This window comes from Danio rerio, chromosome 5, assembly GCF_052040795.2.
Source record: "Danio rerio strain M-AB ecotype USA chromosome 5, GRCz13ab, whole genome shotgun sequence".
Classification (NCBI taxonomy): Eukaryota; Metazoa; Chordata; class Actinopteri; order Cypriniformes; family Danionidae; genus Danio; species Danio rerio.
In genome coordinates this window covers 1,310,883-1,332,627 of record NC_141025.1, presented here as the reverse complement: position 1 = coordinate 1,332,627, position 21,745 = coordinate 1,310,883, and the positions used below count along the sequence as shown (strand labels likewise).

At 39.0% G+C, this 21,745-nt stretch overlaps 1 protein-coding gene across 2 annotated transcripts in view; it reads right to left on the bottom strand.

The window, feature by feature from the left end:
• ythdc2 (YTH domain containing 2) overlaps positions 1–21,745 on the bottom strand; it is a 57,701-nt gene that overhangs the window by 20,024 nt on the left and 15,932 nt on the right. For both annotated transcript variants that reach the window (XR_015490713.1, XM_087253097.1), the window contains exons 8-20: positions 18,907–19,063; positions 17,142–17,249; positions 14,712–14,851; positions 11,343–11,478; positions 10,851–10,977; positions 9,362–9,427; positions 8,439–8,617; positions 7,755–7,851; positions 6,291–6,378; positions 3,962–4,042; positions 2,762–2,844; positions 2,172–2,277; positions 1,223–1,342 (exon numbers count right to left, since the gene is read on the bottom strand). Coding sequence is in view for 1 of the 2 variants with exons in the window: in XM_087253097.1 (XP_087109223.1) it covers positions 1,223–1,342; positions 2,172–2,277; positions 2,762–2,844; positions 3,962–4,042; positions 6,291–6,378; positions 7,755–7,851; positions 8,439–8,617; positions 9,362–9,427; positions 10,851–10,977; positions 11,343–11,478; positions 14,712–14,851; positions 17,142–17,249; positions 18,907–19,063 (1,488 nt within the window). In the remaining variant the exon portion in view is untranslated. The remainder of the gene's footprint in view (positions 1–1,222; positions 1,343–2,171; positions 2,278–2,761; positions 2,845–3,961; positions 4,043–6,290; positions 6,379–7,754; positions 7,852–8,438; positions 8,618–9,361; positions 9,428–10,850; positions 10,978–11,342; positions 11,479–14,711; positions 14,852–17,141; positions 17,250–18,906; positions 19,064–21,745) is intronic.

Sequence of the window (21,745 nt, the reverse complement as noted above, 5' to 3'; positions counted from 1 at the left end):
CCCCTATGAACAATGTCTTGAATAGTTGAATAAAAAATAAGATTTATATAATACTTGTTAAATAAAATTAATCTATAATGTATTGGCTATATTTTTAAAACAATTGATTTACACTATAAATATTTCTAGTCTACAAAGATTTAACTTATTTTTAAAGCATTTAAAGCACACTTTGAAAAAAAAAAATACTATTACAACTAGGGGAAATTAACGGATTTTAATAAACTTGTTCAAGTTCACTGAAGCAGCACTAAAATTTATATTTAAGGGTATTTTTAATGTATAACTTCTACTAACTTACAATGCACATGATTTGAATAACACCTCTCCAATCCAGTTCTAGGAATGAGTCCTCCATAATACACACACTTATTAATGATTCCCACTTGTCTTCCTCGTGATGAAGAGTAGGCAACATCTAAGTGCGGACTGGCCCTTTGGTTAATCTGGCCCTGCCAATCACTACTGTGTCTAACCTCAGAAGCAGCCTTGCACACATATTGTACCTAAGTCTGCTGTCTTGTGGGCTGCTGTATTTGAGTTTGAGGATGGGTAGATGGTTGTGGTAGATAATAGTGTTCATGTGTTCTCAGAATACATGTTTCAAAAATGAATGACTGAATTTTTATTATACGGTATTTATCCTGTTGATTTTAAATCTTGCACCTAACAAATATCCTCATTTAGAAAAAAACTGAAACTAATAAAAACTAAACTAAAACTAAGACTTTTTAAAATATAGAAACTAATAAAAACTAAGAAATTTGCTGCTAAAACTAATTAAAACGGACTGAATTTAAAACAAAAAGTCAAAACGAAATAGAAACTAAAACTAATGAAAAAATCCATAACTATTATAACCTTGCTGTGAATGAGGTCTATTTAGTGAACCGAACCTGCATAGGCTGTGAATAACAGGTACCTGGTCCGCGGAGTTCAACTGGTTAAACAAATAACGCACAGCACTACTACAGTTACAGAAAAGTTCGCGCTGTTATAATTCACGTACCTTTTAATACGTTTTGGTGCGATTAAAAACAACACGACTGAATGTTTTGAACGAGAAGCTGTAATGTAGCCATGGCGGGATGAAGTTTGCCATGAAAGAATGAATGTAGCGGAAACCATGACATGCATTTAAACACAACACCAATGCATTTTTTTGCAATTACAGTGCAAATAAAAACAGTAAGAGAGTCGACGGTGAGAGAGTTAATCTGACCTTGAGCATCTGCACGGCGTGTTTGACCGTGTTTATGTGCGGCGGCTCCGGAGCTCTGGAGAGAAACTCAGCGACCGGGCAGTTGATCGGAGCCAGGAGTTTAGTGTGCAGACACAGCTCCTGACAGACACACACAGAAGACTCGATATCACCATGGTCTTCCCATTCCCACACAGACTGCTGATTCACTGGAATTATTCATACAGCAACTACAAACCTTCTCTGCCATCATCTGAGCACATTCATAAATAAAATAACATGTAAAATAACTAAAAACACTCCCCCCTCCTGACTCCAGCACTGACGTCTCTGAGCACTGACAGTTCCTCTGTATGATCAGCACTTGTGTTGTTGTAATGTAGCCGTGAATGCCTCCTCAATTGTAAGTGACTGAGTGTCTGCTAAACGGCTAACTGTAGACGTCAAACACTCCTTCATAATTGATGAACTCTATCTGAAACTCGATGGCAAATCATGCTGCAGGTTTACTAGCATCTATCAAAGCTGATGGTGTTGTGTTGTATGAGCTTAGTGTGTGTGTATCTTTGTGAAAGAGTCTGCACCTACATATGTGTGAGCATGCGCATATGCACGTGTATGTGTGTGTTGGTGTGATGAATGTGTGTGCACGTGTGTGTTTGTACGCATATGCTTGCACGTGTGTGTGTCTGCATGCATGCATGCGAGTGTGCACATCAGTGTGAGAGTGTCTGAGCATGCACATATGTATGTGTCCTTGTGTGTATGCGAGTGTGCACATATATGTCTGTGTGTATTTGAGATGTGCGTGTGTCAGTGTTTGTGTGTGTATGTGAGTGTGCACATGTGTCTGTGTGTATGTGCATGTGCTTTTGCATTTATATGTCTGTGTGTGCAAGTGTGCACATGTGTATGTGTGTGTATTTGTATGTGTATATGCATGTGAGTGCGTGCATATGTGTGTGTGTACCTGTAAGGGCATGCGCAGCAGCTGTGGAATCTGGTGCTCCAGCATGTTGGAGAAGCGCAGCCGGCTGAACAGATGAAAACACACACCCGGCCTGCAGCGTCCCGCTCTGAACAACACACACACACACACTCTTCAATAAACACACACTTACAGGAAATCTTTTTCCTGCTGCTGATCTACATCAACATGATCAAAGTAGCTCATTTGCATAACCCGGCCTCCTGCACCATAAGAATACTCTGAAATGGACACTTTAAAACAGACTCTGCTCAGCTGACCAATCAGAGCAGAGCTGGCTTATTGAAGGGGGAGGGGCTTGCAGACCTGAAGCTCTGAATTGATTCAAACGAATCAAATTAAAATCACAGCAAAATGATTCTGATGTTAAATATGATGATATTATGAGAAAATGGAAATGTGTTTTGAGCTTACACGCATTTAAAGCTGTAGTAGGAGACTCGGCACAGTATTAGGACACTTTAAATACACCGTATGAGCTGCTCTTTAAGCACTTTAAGACAAGATTCACTATGCTTTGATTCTTTTGAGACATTTTCAGTGTGTAATGGTGATTTTCTGCACAGACTGACCGGCCCTTCCTCTGCAAAGCGCTGGCCTTCGAGATCCACACCATCTTCAGCATGGTGACGTTATTCAGAGCGTCGTATGCTTTCTGCAGCACAAACACAACAGCAGATTCACCCTCATGCAAAGCACTACACTTTAGCTGAGCAGAGACGCACTGAAGAGTCCACAGCAAAGCAGGAATATACCACATATTTGACTTAATTTTATTTAAAGAGAACCTATTATGCAAAAATCACTTTTATATGAGGTTTAAACACAACAGCGAGCGAGTATATCCAGTCTCTAATGCTCAACAGTATTTAATTGAGTTTGTTCTAATCAGACTTGATGAATGAAGCACTGTGATTGACATTCTCCCTTTGTACGTGTCATCAGAGGGGGAAAGCCCCGCCCACTAGTGCCCATCTCTCCTTCATTAGCATCTTCAGCAGGCCTGAGTGAGAAGCAGCCATCTGTCCATCAGCCATTAGAGTGTTTGAGCTGCTGAAGATAATGTCAGCATAGACTAAGAGGATTATAGATGTGGAGTTTATAGATGAACAGCGACAGGAGCCACATAGACTGACAGAAGCATCAAGCACACACTCACACTGAAGCACACATGACCAGCACTCACAACACACACACTGCTGTTTTATATCTGTTGATATGCTTTTGCATATTCATCTGTAGCTCCACCCTCTTCTAAAAAGAGCACAATCTCATTTGCATTTAAAGCGACAGTCACCAAAACGCCACGATTAGGATCAAAGCCTGAACGGGTCAGTTTCAGAGAGCTGGAGAACATCATCTGTGAGCTGTTTCGAGCTGAAACTTCACTTCACACTCTAGAGACAGCAGAGACGCATTTACAGCTTGTAAAACAGGCATAATAGGTCCCCTTTAATTTGAACATGTTTAATTCCAGCAGAATTAAAAGAAATATGATTTTATTAATAGGAAATACTGGGAACATTTTACTTGCTCTATTAGCTATTTACAAAATAATTAAAGTTTGACAAGAAGGCGAATCATTTTGTAATAATCTGTACATGTCTGGGCAAAACTCAAACTGAAATGGAAAGGGATAAAAAAAGAGGTTATTGTTATGGTATATTATAACTGTGTGTGAGTGATCAAAGTTGGAGCCTTTATCCAGTAATACAGAATAACTGAATAGATATGAGCAAAATTACTTTATTAGAACAACTGAACAAACAAACCTCTTTGACTTTCCCGGAGTCGATGACGAACACCACATCGCTGACGGTAATACTGGTCTCTGCGATATTTGTTGAGAGAATCTGCAGATAGAGAAGACATTGATTTAAATGATTTAGCTTTGTGTAATCTGCGTGAAACAACTATAAACAGGGTTACAAGCTGAACTTGACATTTTTTAGTCTTTTTCCTGACTTTCACTGACTAAAAACCTGAATTTATATAACCTGATGATGAATAGAAAGTGTTGAGGAACTCTGGAAGTAAAAAACAATACTAAGATGTACAATAATTATAATAATAATAATAATGATGATGATGATGATGATAATAATAATATAATAATAATAATAATAATAAATATATAATAATATAAATAAAAATAATACTTATTTAAATAATAATAATAATAATAATAATGATGATATAAAATAATAATATAGTATAATAATAATTTGATAAATAATAATAATAATAATAATAATGATAATATTAATGATAATAATAATAATGATAATTATCATAATAATAATGATAATAATAATAATAATAATAATAATGATGATGATGATAATAATAATAATGACAATGATGATGATGATGATAATAATATAATAATAATGATAATAATAATAATAATAATAGTAATGATGATAATAATAATAATAATAATAATAATGATGATGATGATGATGATAATAATAATAATGATGATAATAATAATATAATAATAATAATAATGATGATGATGATAATAATAATAATAATATTATTAATAATAATTTAAATAATAATAATGATAATAACATAAATAATAATATTAATATAGATAATTATGAGAATGATATAATAATAATAAATAATAATAATGATAATAATATAAATAATAATAATAATAATGATAATAATAATATGAGTAATAATAATAATAATAATGATAATAGTATAAATAATAATAATAATATAAATAATAACAATTATAATAATATAAATAGTATTAATAATAATATTAATAATAATAGTATAAATAGTAATAACAGTAATGATAATAATATAAATAATAATAATAATAATAATAATATTAAAATGATGAACAGAGGATGGTTGAAATTACCGCGATTATCAGTAATTTTAACCTGCAAAAAATTTTTTTTGAATTTTTTTTGTACAAAATCTAGGAGGGTTGAACACTGATAGAAAAAACACAGCCAGTGAAAAGCCTAAACAAAGCAACAAACAAAACACGTGAAACAAAATAATAAAAAACATGGTACATAGAAATATAACCTATTTTAGTAAATAGGAAGTCAAGTTAAATCTAAATGTAATGTAATGTAATGTGTTCATCAAATAGTGCATGTATCGTGTATGGTCATACACACAAAGCACTTCACAATCATGCAGCTCCACTTGGATGATGCTCAGGCAGCCACAGGACAACAGCTCCAGTGCTTCACCACACACCAGCTATAGGTGGAGTGGAGAGACAGTGATAGAGCCAGTTCAGTGGATGATTGGGAGACCATGATGGGTAAGGGCTGATGGAGGGAGTTTGGCCAGGACTCCGGGGTTACACCCCTACCCTTTACCAGAATTGCCATGGGATTATTAATGAGCACAGAGAGTCAGGAGCTCAGTTTAACATCTCATCTGAAGACGGCGCTCACTGACAGTGTAGAGTCCCCTTCACTATACTGGAGCATTAGAACTCACACAGACCACAGGTTGAGCGCCCCCTGCTGGCCTCACTAACACCACTGCCAACAGCAGCCTAGTGTTCCCATGTGGTCCCCCATCCAGCTACTGACCAGCCTCAGCCCTGCTTAGCTTCAGTAAGGGACCGCTCTTGGGCTGCAGGGTGATACGGCTGTGGCTAAAATGACAAACTAAAATAAAATGCCCGGATATTCCATGACTTGGACAAAACAAATATCCTCAAGTTTCCTGCCTTTCGATGTCTAAAACACTGCAACAAATGTACTTACACTAAATGTTTGTCCGCTTTCTAGTCCAAATATCTACAAACTCTTAAATCAAAAAGCATTTTCTAGACAAGCAGAAAATATAGTCTTGCTTTCAGAAATAACGAGTCAAAATGAAGCCAGTTTTTCGTTAAAACAAGCTGAATAATCTGCCAATGGGGGAAGTGGAATAATCGTGTTTTCGCTTTGAGCTTAGTTTATTTTGATTCCCTCATTGGCAGATTATAAAATGACAATATTTTTTAGCTTTTCAAAATAAAAACCAGATTATTTTGCTTGTTTTAGTGAGAAACTATTGACTAGTCGATGATAATAAATGCCTGGATAAATGTGAGAAGGAGATATGTACTATTTTGCGGACGCCTTTAGGAGTGCTCTTCAAGACCTTCTTCTGGTCTGAAGTCTGCATGCTGGAGTGAAGAACGAACACCTGAAACCTGGAAACAGACAAACAGCTTTATCAGACATGTTTTATTTAATCAAACCATATGTTTTTAAATATGTTAAATTTAAATAGCAGTTTCTTATTGTAATATGCTTTTTTCATTTCTGTAATGGGTGGCTCAGTGGTTAGCACTGTTGCCTCACAGCACGAAGGTCGCCGTATTGAGTCCCGGCTGGGTCAGTTGGCGTTTCTGTGTGGAGTTTGCATGTTCTCCCCGTGGGTTTCCTCCGTGTGCACCGGTTTCTATGGAGTCAATCGAGGGCCATATATACTTGCAAAATTAATGAAAGATTTGCAAACAAAAAATTAAGTATTGAGAAAAAAATAAACAAAAAATAAATGCAAATCTAAAAAAAATAATAATAATTAAAAACTTTTTTTATTGCAAAGCAAAAATTTATTTTTGAGAAATATAAAATACAATTTACAAACAAAAATAAAGAAGTGCAAAAGGGAAAATTAAGTTTTGAGAAAAAAGAATAAACTTTGCAAACAAAAAAGAACTGCCAATAAAATCAAGCAGTGTGAAAATAATCTAAAATATTTGCATTTATATTTTATCACAAGTTTGCGATGCTGTTTTCTCTTTGCACTTCACGTTTCCGTGCGTTTAACTTTGTGGCTCTGGTTTGAGAAGGGGGTGGAGTCACTTTGTGGCCCTGGTTTGACAAGAGGATGGAGTTAAGGGAACCTTGACTCCACCCCTTGTCAAATCAGGGCCACAAAGCAAAATGCGCAGAAACATGAAGTGCAAAGAGAAAACAGCATCACAAACTCACGACTGACTAAAAAGCAAATCAAGATGAGCATTGATCATTTGCAGTTCTTTTTTTCTTTGCAGATTTCATTTTTATTTCTCAAAAATACATTTTTGCTGTGTGATTATTTTGGAGAATTGTGTTTATTTATTTTTGCTCAATACTTTATTTTTTGTTTGCAAATCTTTCTTTTATTTTGCAAGTACATATGGCCCTAGATTGACTCCATAGGTTTCCCCCACAGTCCAAACACATGCGCTATAGGGGAACTGATGAACTGAATTGACCATGATGAATGAGTGTTTCCCAGAACTGGTTTGCGGCAGGAAGAGCATCCACTGCCTAAAACATATGCTGGAATAGTTGGTGGTTCATTCCACTGTGGCGACCCCTGATGAATAATGGGACTAAGCCGAAGGAAAATGAATGAATAATTCCTGAGAAAATTGGCTGAATGTTTATTACCTTTACTCCAGTCTTCAGTGTCAATGATCCGTCATAAATTAAAAAGTAAGCATTTTTGTGCATCTTATTAGGCTTGTTAGATGACTATAAAGTATTTTAATAAAGATTATTATTTAATCATAATGCCTTTTTCACATTTTCTCACCTTTGCTGATGCTCTGTAAATCTTTTATCATCAAAAAGGATTTGATCTCTCAGAGAAACAATCTCATCGTAGCCGGGCAAAAAAATCAACACCGCACCTAATCATGTCAACAAATAACAGGATTAATATGAGCGTTATGTGCACAATTTGATCAATTACAAATTATGTTTTGATATCTGAGAGCAAAGTTATTAGAAAAAAATCTAATATTATTTTACTGACATATAAGCGCATCAAACACATGCCTATTAAATCAATAAATAAAAAAGCAATATATATATATATATATATATATATATATATATATATATATATATATATATATATATATATATATATATAATAGAAAATAATATTTAATAAAATAAATCACATATGCATTATACAAATAAAATAATCTTGTATGTATACATACCACCTGCACTTGAATTTTATTTAGTTTGAATTTATAAAAAAAAAATTAATAATTTTTTAATTAAAAAAAAATCCATTGTATTTATTATGAAAATATTTATTTAAAAAAAATCTAGATATTTTATTTTATAAGCAATAATATTTTTTACTGAAATCATTAATACATTGTTTTATTGACATTTTATCTTAGACATTTCCATTAAACCCATAAAATACTGAATAATGTGTTTGTGTTTGTGTGTGTATGTGTGTGTGTGTGTGTGTGTTCACCCTGGTCAGAGCTCTGGCAGATGCTGTGGAGCAGGTGCAGGATGAGCTGCAGGTCCACCTTCTCGTCATCAAAGCTGTGGTGATAGGCCTTCAGCAGCTCCTGATCCTCACAGCTCAGCTCACAGGAGGAGTTCTGCAGCAGAGACGCCTCATCCTGCGGAGACGCTTCAGCACACCAGCTGCACACACACCCATGATTACACACAAACACATGCGGACACACATATGAACACACACACACTGAATACACAACCACATACAAACATATTCTAGACACAGACACAACTACAAACACAGACAAACACACATATATAAATATACAGTTGAGCTTAGAATTATTCACCCCCCCTTTATTTTATTTTTTTTATTTCTTAAATATTTCCTAATTGATGTTGAACAGATTCAGGAAATGTTCACAGTATGTCTGATAATATTTGTTCTTCTGGAGAAAGTCTTATTTGTTTTATTTCGGCTAGAATAAAAGCAGTTATTAATTTTTAAACACCATTTTAAGGTCAATATTATTCGCCCCTTTAAGCTAAATATTTGTTTCGATAGTCTACAGAACAAACCATCATTATACAATGACTTGCCTAATTACCCTAACCTGCCTAGTTACCCTAATTACCCTAGTGAAGCCTTTAAATGTCACTTTAAGCTGTATAGAAGTGTCTTGAAGAATATCTAGTCTAATATTATTTACTGTCATCATGACAAAGAGAAAATAAATCAGTTATTAGAGATGAGTTATTAAAACTATTATGATTAGAAATGTGCTGTAAATGTCTTCTTTCTGGTAAACAGAAAACAGGGAAAAAATAAACAGGGGGGCGAATAATTCAGGGGGGCTAATAATTCTGACTTCAACTGTACATACAAAGCCATTTACACACACACACACGCGCGCGCGCGCGCGCGCTTACATGTGAGACTCCAGCAAATCCACCGCCTCCGTCTGCTTGAAGTGTTTTGCCCAGTCGAGAGCAGTCCTGAAACACACACACAAAAGGCAAAAGGGGGGTCCAACCCGGTACTAGAAAGGTGTACCTAATAAAGTGGCCTGTGAGTGTATATATGTACGTTTGTATTTGTGTAATGATGTTCAAGTGTATCACTGTGTATATATATTAGTGTGTATATGTATGCGTGTATGTGTGTATATCTCTGTGTGTGTAAAATTATGCATTTACAGTTGAAAGCAGAAGTGTACATACACTCTAAACAGCAACATAATCATTTTTTTTTAGTGTCTGATGGTAAATCATACTAAACGTTTACTATTTTAGGTCCGTTAGGATTACCTGAATGATTTACATATGCTAAATGCCAGAATAATGAGAGAAATTTCTTTTGAGAGAGTTTTTTATTAATTTCTAGACAGTCAGAAGTTTACACACATTTCCTTGTTTTTTTATCTTTGCTTTTAAACTGTATAACTTTGGTCAGATGTTTTGGGTATCCTTCCACAAGCTTCTCACAATAGTTTGCAGGAGTTTTGGCTCATTCCTCCTGACAGAATTGGTGTAACTGAGTCAGATTTGTAGGCTGTCTCGCTCGCTCAAGCTTTTTCAACTCTGCTCACACATTCTCTATAGGATTGAGATCAGGGCTTTGTGATGGCCGCTCCAAAACATTCACTCTGTTGTCCTTAAAGCACATTTGAACTCATTTGGCAGTATGCTTAGGGTCATGGTCTGTTTGGAAGACCCATTTGTGGCCAAGTTGTAATGTCCTGGCTGATGTGTTGAGATGTTGCTTCAGTATTTCTCCATAATGTTCTGTCTTCATGATGTCATCTATGCTGTGAAGTAGACCAGTCCCTCCTGCAGCAGAACAGCCCCACAACATGATGCTGCCATACTGCACAGTTGGGATGGTGTTTTAGGCTTGTGCGCTTTCCCCTTTGTCCTCCAGATGTAACACTGCTCATTATGGCCAAACAGTTCAATCTTAGCTCCATCAGAGCACAGCACATGTCTCCAAACATCAGTCTTTTCCCAGTGTCATTCAGCAAAATGTAATCAGACTTTGTTGTTGATTCTGGCTTGTTGATTTCCCCATGTTGTCACACAGTGAAGCAGTGTGTTTGAGCTTTTCCTTCAACACTATTCCACAGTTGTGCCTCACATTAACTCAAATGTTGTCAATTAGCCAATCAGAAACCTCCAAAACCCTGACATCATCATCTGAGCTTTTCCAGAGGCAGAATAATCTGATTGTGTGTAAACTTGACTTTCAAGAAGAGTAAGAACAATTTCTCAAACAATATCTCTCTCATTATTCTGCTATCAGTTTAGTCACATTAACACTTCTAAGACTTCTTTTAAATGGTGATGTGCCTTATTATACAGTGTATGTATGTGTGTGTAATAATGTGTGTGTGTATATCGATGTGTGTATGTGTGTGCTGACCAGCCGTTGGAGGCTTTGATGTTGATGTTTGCTCCCATGTTAAGCAGCTGCTCAGTGTGGCTGACGAATCCCCGTCCTGCAGACACCATCAGTGCAGTCGCGCTGGTCTCACTGTGTCTGTAGTCCACTGAAACGCACAAAAACACACACACAGGTTGTTTTTTGTGGCTTATGAGGACTCCCCATAAGCGTAATGTATCTCATGCAGTAAAAAGCGCTTATGTTATGGCTCTACCCCAAACCCCAACCCTTACCGCAAACCTGTGGACAAAAATGTGAACGTCAAAAAACTCCATAAGATATGATTAGGACAAACAGTTTTACTTTGTGAGGACACAAGACATGTCCTCATAAACCACATAACATACAAGTCATGTCTTTATACACATTTCTGTACTAAAGCACATAAATAAGCAAAAACACACACACACATACGCAGACACACACGCATGCACTCACTCATTCACTCACACACACACACACACACAGTACCGCTGATGTTCTCGTTCAGGATAAGGTTGAAGAGCTGTGTGAAAGCGTCTGCGTCCTGATTCAGGAAGATACTGGAGATGCAGGAGTCCATTTCTCTGAGCAGCCACGGCTCCAGCGACGACACGTCCTTCTCACTCTGAACAGCAGGAAAAAAAAATATATATATATATACAAATAAAGTCAGAATTATTAGCCCTCCTGTATATTTTTCATCCAATTTCTGGTAATTAGAGAGCAGATTTCTTAAACACATTTCTAATCATAATAGTGTTAATAACTCATCTCTAATAACTGATTTATTTTCTCTTTGTCATGATGACAGTAAATAATATTAGACTAGATATTCTTCAAGACACTTCTATACAGCTTAAAGTGACATGTAAAGGCTTCACTAGGGTAATTAGGGTGAAGTTAGGGTAATTAGGCAAGTCATTGTATAACAGTGGTTTGTTCTGGAGACAATCCAACACTAATATTGCTGAGGGTGCTAATAATATTGACCTTAAAATGGCTTTAAAACAATTAAAAACTGCTTTCATTCTAGCCCAAATAAAACAAGTAAGACTTTCTCCAGAAGAACAAACATTAGAGGAAACACTGTGAACATTTCCTGAATCTGTTCAACATCATCTGGGAAATATTTGAAGTAGAAGAAATAATAAATAAATCACAAGAGAGCGAATAATGTTGACTTTAACTGTGTATCGAAACTGTTGCAACCATGAGTAAGAAATGATTCAGAACTATCTCCAGGCGCTGTGTAATATAATTCTGCTGCATTACACATGGTAAATTAAAGGTGCTGTATGTACGTTTCTGACTCTTGTAAAGCCTAAAAACACCATCATATGTTTGCAGACATTCAGAAACATGCTCAGTAAGCATTCTTGTCAATCTGGGAAACAATGCTGAAGTCAGATATTCTACTGTGAATATGTGCGTTACATGCCAGAACGGCTGTCTTTGTTATGGGGATTTAATGCCAGTTTAGCCAGTTATGCTTCAGCACCCCAGAGATTTCAGAGTGGCTACTCAGATCTGCCGATTTCAGAGTGGAATTTGCAGGCGTTGGTTAAAACAAACACCTCTTTTAATTCTGAGAACATTCCTTCTATTGCGTGCTGTTGCTTTTATTTACAACACGACTTAAATCTGCTTTGCATCAACCTTCAGGCTCGATAGTGAGACACACACTGCTGTTGGTCTTTAATCTGGCAACCTGCACTTGCACTTTGATCCAGGAATGCAATGCATGGTTCAACCACTGGGTGTCAAACTTACATACTGCACCCTTAAAGGGTCACGAAACACCAGAGCACATGTGTTGAGCTGTTGACAGTGGTATATGTGTCCCACACTGCTAAAAACACTATTAGGACACCTATATTTCACTAAAAAGTGTAAATTGGTTGTTTTTGCGTTATTTCAAGCAAATTCGTACTTCCGGTTTGAAACGAATTTTTGAAGCTGCGTCACGGCCATGAGATAATAGCGTGTATTCCAGCGTGCAGACTGGACGTCTGTGCCAGAGTGTGTCTTATTACGTCTTACAGTGTGCTGCATTAATGCATGAGTAAAGCTTGGTTCAAACCAATCAGCGCGCTCTATTGTGCAACTTCATTAATATTCATTACTGTCACAGTGTTTAGACGACAGGGACGCCACGTTGTGTTGGCAAAACAAGCGTGAAGTGTTGCTTTTATAGTTTGCTGCAGTGAAGTTTTGTTTTCATTTTCTCTCTGTGAGAGCTCAGCTGGAGTCACGTGTGGATTAACAGTGTACGCGACGCTCGACAACAATAACTTACGTGTCTAAGGAGGATTATTGTTTACCTGAGAGCTGTTCTCATCTGCAAACGCTGAGATCCGGATTCGCTTGTAGTCTCCTCTTAATAAAGACGCGGCTCTAGTTGCTGGTGATTGTTCTGTCTCTACAGATTTGGTAAGTGAGTGATCAGTGCTCTTTGTTTATTCAGTTTGTTCGTATCGAACTAAGTTAACTATTGCACCGAGTGTAAACATGTTAGCACCACAACCAAACTTTAACCTCGTGTAGGATTTTCACCACATTTAGTGACCGGAATAACACACACGGCTTTCTGACGCTACCTGCCGTGTGCATCTAAGTTTCCGGGAAATGCGGAGGTTTTTTCCTCTCATTCGCCGTGCGGTATCAAACATTGCATGAAAAATACACGCTTAGAGCAGCTCCTCGGATCAAATATCTCGTTTGTCGCGAGGGGCATGAATGAATTCCCTGAATGAAAGAGCCAAACTGCAGTTAAAGTCCACCATTTAATCATTTGGCAAATAATTCGACTACAGATGTCCATGTAAACACAGTCACTTTCTCCCGTATGTGTGTGTGTGTGTGTGTGTGTGTGTGTTTTGACTCTGAAACCCAGCGCGTGCCCAAATAGACACTCCCACACCATCCCTCTTTAGTTCCTCCGACACTCCCCCATAAACAGAGCTGGACACGCCCACTTTTCTGACTTTTTCCAAAGTAGAGGTGTGAAAACACCCTGCTGAAACAAGGGGGTTTCATGGCCCTTTAAAGTAAAGTTCCTTGATTTTTACAACAGAGTTTACTTCTGTAGCAACTATAAAATAGCAAGTTGTCTTTTTTCATCAGTCTCAGTATACTGCAGTAACTGCTGAAGAGTCAAATAGAAAATTCATTGAAATACTTTTTGAGATTTTGGTTTGCTAACGGTCTAATCCCATTCAATGACTTATGCTAAGCTAAGCTAAAAGTGCTGGCCAACTTGAAGATCGTCTTATCAGACTCAAAAATGGTAAAACCCATGAGGAGCTGTACAATGAGCCGAACATGTGGAGTGTTCCTTTAAAAACTGAGGATGCACAGAAGTTAACACTTTATTTTGATGGTCCATTTGAGTATTAGTAGACTGTCTGCTTAATACCTGCTGATACTGCTCCTTCAACAGACATTTAACTGACTTTAAGAAGCAAGTACATGTCAACTTACACTAACCTCAACCTTAACCTAACAGTCTACTTATAATCTAATGAGTATTAGTTGGCATGCAGATGCAAAGTAACTAAAGTTCCACACATGGACCATCAAAATAAAGTGTGACTGAAGTTTCAGCCATTGAAAAATGGATTTTTCTGCAGATCTGCATCCAGAATTTTCAGTTTTGGTTTTGGTAATGTTAATGTCAATGCATCCCTATTATATGAATATTTTCCTTTGCCTTTTTCTTTCTTCACATTTATGAGTGTATGAGTGTTGTTGTGTGTGAGAGGGAGTGTGTGTGTATATGAGTGAATGAGTAAGTTTGTGCATGTGTCTGTGGGAGATGTATCTGTTTTAGGGTGTGCATGTGTGTGTGTGCGTCTCTACCATCTGACTGAACACACTGTCTCCTCCGTCGTCCAGCAGCTGGTTGTCCTGCAGCACACACACCGTCGGACGCTCTGGAGGATCCGCCTGCGGGACGTCACGCTCACACCACTCACTGAGAGAACATTGCTGACTCTCCTCTAAACACACACACATCCACACACACATATATATATATATATAATTATATACACACACACTCTTGATCAAATTATACAGATTTCTCAAAGATCGTGAAGACTAGAGTGGCTCAGTCGTCAGCAGTGTGGCCTTACAGCAAGAAGGTCACTGGTTCGAGTCCCGGCTGGGTCAGTTGGTGTTTCTGTGTGGAGTTTGCATGTTCTCCCCGTGTTAGTGTGGGTTTCCTCCGGGTGCTCCGGTTTCCCCCACAGTCCAAACACATGCGCTATAGGGGAACTGATCAACTACACTGGGTCTTTAATGATCACCTTTCTGCGCCTCCTTGTATTTGATCATGTCTTTGTGTATGTGTTGCTCCTCAGAATGTGTGTGTGTGTGTGTAATGATCACCTTTCAGCGCCGCCTTCTTGTATTTGATCATGTTTTTGTTTGTATGTGTGTCTGTGTGTGTGTCTGTGTGTGTGTGTGTGTGTGTGTGTGTGTGGGTGGGGCTTTAATGATCAACTTTCTGCGTCGCCTTCTTGTATTTGATCATGTCTTTGTGTGTGTGTGTGTGTGTGTGTGTGTGTGTGTACTTTTATCTTACAGGTGTCAAACTCAGTTCCAAAAGGGCCGCAGCTCTGCAAAGTTTAGTTCCAACCCTAATTAAACACACCTGATCAAACTCATTGAGTCCTTCAGGCTTGTTTGAAAGCTACAGGTAAGTGTGTTGGAGCAGGGTTGGAACTAAACTGTGCAGGGCTTCAGCCCTCCAGGAACTGAGTTTGACACCCCTGTTGTATCTGATAATGTCTTTGTGTGTGTGTGTACTTGTATTTGATCATGTCTTTGTGTGTGTGTGTGTGTGTACTTGTATTTGATCATGTCTTTGTTTGTGTATGCGGTGCTCCTCAGAATGTGTGTGTGTGTGATGATCACCTTTCTACGCCTCCTTCTTGCATTTGATCATGTCTTTGTGTGTGTGTGTGTGTGTGTGTGTGTGTGGGGCTTTAATGATCAACTTTCTGCGTCTCCTTGTATTTGATCATGCATTTGTGAGTGAGTGTGTGTGTGTGTGTGTGTGTACTTGTATTTGATCATGTCTTTGTTTGTGTATGTGGTGCTCCTCAGAATGTGCGTGTGTGTGTAATGATCACCTTTCTGCGTCTCCTTCTTGTATTTGATCATGTCTTTGTTTGTGAGTGTGTGTGTGTGTGTGTGTGTGTGTACTTGTATTTGATCATGTCTTTGTTTGTGTATGCGGTGCTCCTCAGAATGTGTGTGTGTGTGTGTGTACTTGTATTTGATCATGTATTTGTGTGTGTGTGTGTGTGTACTTGTATTTGATCATGTCTTTGTTTGTGTATGGGGTGCTCCTCAGAATGTGTGTGTGTGTGTGCACTTGTATTTGATCATGTATTTGTGTGTGTGTGTGTGTGTGTGTGTGTGTGATGATCACCTTCCTGCGCCTTCTTCTTGTATTTGATCATGTATGTGTGTGTGAGCGTGTGTGTGTGTACTTGTATTTGATCATGTCTTTGTTTGTGTATGGGGTGCTCCTCAGAATGTGTGTGTGTGTGTGTGTGTGTGTGTGTGTGTGTGTGTGTGTGTGTGTGTGTGTGTAATTGTATTTGATCATGTATTTGTGTGTGTGTGTGATGATCACCTTCCTGCGCCTCCTTCTTGTATTTGATCATGTATTTGTGTGTGTGTGTGTGTGTACTTGTATTTGATCATGTCTTTGTTTGTGTATGGGGTGCTCCTCAGAATGTGTGTGTGTGTGTGCACTTGTATTTGATCATGTATTTGTGTGTGTGTGTGTGTGTGTGTGTGTGTGTGTGATGATCACCTTCCTGCGCCTTCTTCTTGTATTTGATCATGTATGTGTGTGTGAGCGTGTGTGTGTGTACTTGTATTTGATCATGTCTTTGTTTGTGTATGGGGTGCTCCTCAGAATGTGTGTGTGTGTGTGTGTGTGTGTGTGTGTGTGTGTGTGTGTGTGTAATTGTATTTGATCATGTATTTGTGTGTGTGTGTGATGATCACCTTCCTGCGCCTCCTTCTTGTATTTGATCATGTATGTGTGTGTGTGTGTGTGTGTGTGTGTGTGTACTTGTATTTGATCATGTCTTTGTTTGTGTATGTGGTGCTCCTCAGAATGTGTGTGTGTGTAATGATCACCTTTCTGCGCCTACTTCTTGTATTTGATCATGTATGTGTGTGTGAGTGTGTGTGTGTACTTGTATTTGATCATGTCTTTGTTTGTGTATGTGGTGCTCCTCAGAATATGTGTGTGTGTGTAATGATCACCTTTCTGCGCCTCCTTCTTGTACTTGATCATGTCTTTGTTTGTGTAAGCGGTGCTCCTCAGGATGTCCTCCAGGAACAGCTGCTTCACCTCATACGGGCAGCCTTTGACTGACAAACAAAACTCATTATTAAAGAGCCCCTATTGTGGGTGTCTGAGAATGTTCATCATGCAGTGTGCAGCACAGCTCTGAGTGAATGAAATCATACAGCTGAGGGTTAAATCTGAAAGTGCGTCGGTGCAACAGCCTAGTGGTTAATGCACTGATAAATGGTGCAGACGCACTTCAGGACGTCCCGAGTTCAAATCCCGCAGCTGTTCAGCCCATCAGCTGTTCCTCACGCGTGCCGTGTTTAAATTTCAGAACAGTTCAGCTTTTGCCGCTGTGTGGATTAACAATGACTGTTTGACGCTGTTATTACTTGAGGTTAGGGCTAAGAGTAGAGTACATGCTGCTGTTTAACTGCACTGCTTTAATGCATTCCTACATTGGGCTCTCACATACTCTCTGTGTGCTACTCAGCTGGCGTTTCTCTCCATCTCACGCTGAACACAGACTACCAATCGAAACAGACTGGGTCATCAGACCAATCAGTGCAGATTAGCTTTGCGTTAAGGAGGGGGTTTGGTAAGAAATGAATTGCTAAAGGAATAATATGGGAGTCGCTGGGATAATCAGGTAAAAATAAATGCAGATTATAAGACAATGAAAGTGCTTTTGACCTGATGCAGATCAGCCTGCGGCTGGAGACCCCCAAAACCACAATATGACCTTTATTATGCATAACAGGGGCTCTTTAATGAACATGTACTGTATAACTCATTATTAACTGTCAGATCTGAACAACACACCCCAAATATTCATTCCTGATACTTACCATTACACTGACACACATCATTAATACACACACACACACATTAGACATAGACAGACACACAAACATACACACATCATTGCACACACACACACACACAATTACACACATATACGCATCATTAAACATACAGACACACATTATGACACAGAAACACATCAGTACAGACACACACAGACATAATAACAGACACACACACACACACACCATTACAACACATACATGCACACATCCTTACACGCATATATGTGTCATGACACAAAGACACACACATTATTATTATTACACACATACACAGACAGACATATACGTATCATTATATATAGACACATATTATGACACACACACACACACACACACACAGACACACACAGACACACACAGACACACAATTACTGACATAGACACATCATTGCACACACACATAGACAGACACACACGTCATTACACATGTGCAGACAAAACACATATCATTACACACACACACACACACAATTACTGACATAGACACATCATTGCACACACACATAGACAGACACACACGTCATTACACACGTGCAGACACAAACACATATCATTACACACACACACACACAAACACACACACACAATTACTGACATAGACACATCATTGCACACACACATAGACAGACACACACGTCATTACACACGTGCAGACACAAACACATCATTACACACACACACACACACACTTTTTCTCTGCCGTTTTATAACTGATGTACCAGAGTTGACCAGAGCGCTGAGACGCTCTCTAAATGAGCTTTTATATAGCCGAACAAACAAATAATACTGTTAATAGAGTGTCATGCGTGTTACGAACACTTCTCTCCTATGCTGAACATGTGCTTGAGTGTTTCTCTGCTGTACTGACTGTGAATAACAGGACAGGAGCCGAAGTAGCGCATGAACAGACTGACGTCGAGCGCAGCGCTGGACAGCACCAGTCGGAGATTGGGCATCTTCTGCAGGACTTCCTTCATCTTGGTGAGCAGGAAATCTGTCAGTCCGTCACGTTCGTGCACCTCATCCTGCAGTGCAAACACACACACACACACACACACACACACACACACACACACACCAAAAACACAGCAGCCTTGATTAAATATCAACTGTAATCCAATATCTATTTAAAGTAATCTGACTACTTTTGGATTACATTTGGTTTACTTTTGTGCTAACCCTTATTTAAGATCACTTTATTAGGTACACCTGTCCAACTGCTCGTTAACGCAAATGTCTAATCAGCCAATCACATGGCAGCAGCTCACTGCATTTCAGCATGCAGGCATGGTCAAGAGGATCTGCTGCAGTTCAGACTGAGCATCAGAATGGGGAAGAAAGGGGATTTAAGAGACTTTAATCGTGGCATGGTTGTTGCTGCCAGACGGGCTGCTCTGAGTATTTCAGAAACTGCTGATCTACTGGGATTTTCACGCACAACCATCTCTAGGCTTTACAGAGAATGCTCCGACAAAGAGGAAATATCAAGTGAGCGGCAGTTCTGTGGGCCCAAATGCCTTGTTGATGAGGCCAGAGGTCAGAGGAGAATGGCCAGACTGGTTCCAGCTGACAGAAAGGCAACAGTAACTCAAATAAGCACTCGTTACAACCCATAGACATATACACTAGATACCGCATACGGGCCCTGAGCATGCATCAATAGCGCCGCCACATTTGTACAGTGCTCTCAGGACAAACGTGATTCAACCGCACTAGTCAAGAGTCAATGTGAAGATGCTGGACTGCTGGAGTGTAGCAACATGCAAACAAAGAAATCAAAGGCAGAACATTTGTGGTGGGAATTCATTTTATATTCACTTGATATACATTACAAAGGTCTGTTCTTTAATTCTTCCATAAATGTACTGTTTAAGTTAGACCAAACGTGACCACTTTACCATCTGTTTATCACCAGGCAAGATCTGGATAAGTACATGGTGATTTAACAAACTACATGTTCTGATGGGAGGTAAGACTGAAATGTAGATGGTCAGAAATGAAGTTTAAGCACTGATGTAACTGTGATTCAGCCTGTATGTCACTGATGACCTTGTGGGTATTACAAACTAGATAAAATGAAGGCGTCTCACTCTCTGCAGAAACTGTCGTTGATGTATGATCGTGTGACCTTCTTTGCAAAGAATAAAACTTTAAAAGACACTTTGGGAAAGAATTTGGCTGCGTCCGAAACCGCCTACTACTCAGTAGGTACTGCATTTGAATGTAAACGTGCTACTCGGCCGTTAGAAAAGTGCGTTCTATACAGTATGAATGTGAAAAGTATGAATGGAATTCTGACGTACTACATCTGCCATTTTGTCATGCCCTGCAGAAAAATCCAGCTTAAACCAGCCTAGGCTGGTTGGCTGGTTTTAGCTGGTCGACCAGGCTGGTTTTAGAGGGGTTTTGGCCATTTCCAGCTTGGTCTTAGCTGGTCAGGCTGGAAACTGACCAGCTAAATCCAGCTAAAACCAGCTTGACCAGCCTGGTTTAGGCTGGTTTATAGCTGGCTAGGCTGGTCAAGCTGGTTTTAGCTGGTCATCTCCCAGCCTGACCAGCTAAGACCATGCTGGAAATGGTCAAAACCTCTCTAAAACCAGCCTGGTCAACCAGCTAAAACCAGCCAACCAGCCTAGGCTGGTTTAAGCTGTTTTTTTCAGTAGGGTGGTCATGTGACCTACCTGCGTCAGTTGCGTCGCCTCACGTCCATTCATGAATTCTCTCACAGGGCATTATGGGATAGTGCAGCATGCATGGGATGCGCACTTCAGAATCTCTCCGGAAGTAGTAAGTCATCCGGGTACTTCTCGCATACTGATATTCCAATTCTATGAATTCAGACATACTACTCGGCTCACATACTGATTTTAGCGTACTATATAGTATGGAAGTATGTGGTTTCGGACGCAGCCCTTGTCTTCTTGACCACTGAGAGAGCCTCCTTAAAGAAAATCACCACTACATGAACTTTTGTGCTAAACCAGGTGAGCCAACCCTGCACCTTCCTGCAGATTTCAGTTGCTACCCATATCAAACACACCTGAAACAATTCATTAGGACCTGAACACCACGTGATAATTACAGGCAGGTGTGTTTGATATGGGTTGCAACTGAAATCTAAAGGAACATGGTTGGCCACCCTTGTGCTAAACAAATATTGATGATAATACAGTCTCTAAGGCCCCGTTTGCACTAATGTGTTTTAGTTTGGAAACACATAAGTTTGGCTATGGTTACGCCATCCGTCCACACTATGCCGGAGTTTTCAAGCGCTGAAATCGGAGCGTTTTGTAAACACTGGAGAGGCTGTTTTCATTCTGAAGCGCTGCTGCTCCGTCTCAGTGTGGATGAGGGAAAACAGAGACATCTGGAAACGGAGGCGGGGCTGCTGAGATTCGCTAGCTGATTGGGGCTTTTGTGTCATTGCGTATTCTTCCCTTATTGGTCAAGCCCCTATCACATGACTATAACACATGGCGTTAACGCTACCGGGAGACAGCAGACCAGCCTTCACTGTAAACAACAACATGCACACAGAAATGGGAGCGCTGTTTGCACTGTTGTCTGTTTTAGGCGGCATTGTGCAGTTATTCATTTGTTACGTTTAGTAACTCGACCTTGTCGTCTGTCCACAAAAACACCTCTCTTGCTTTCTTTGCCATCGCGTTCATTGTTCAACCGGCATTTGTTGACTAACAATAACCAAA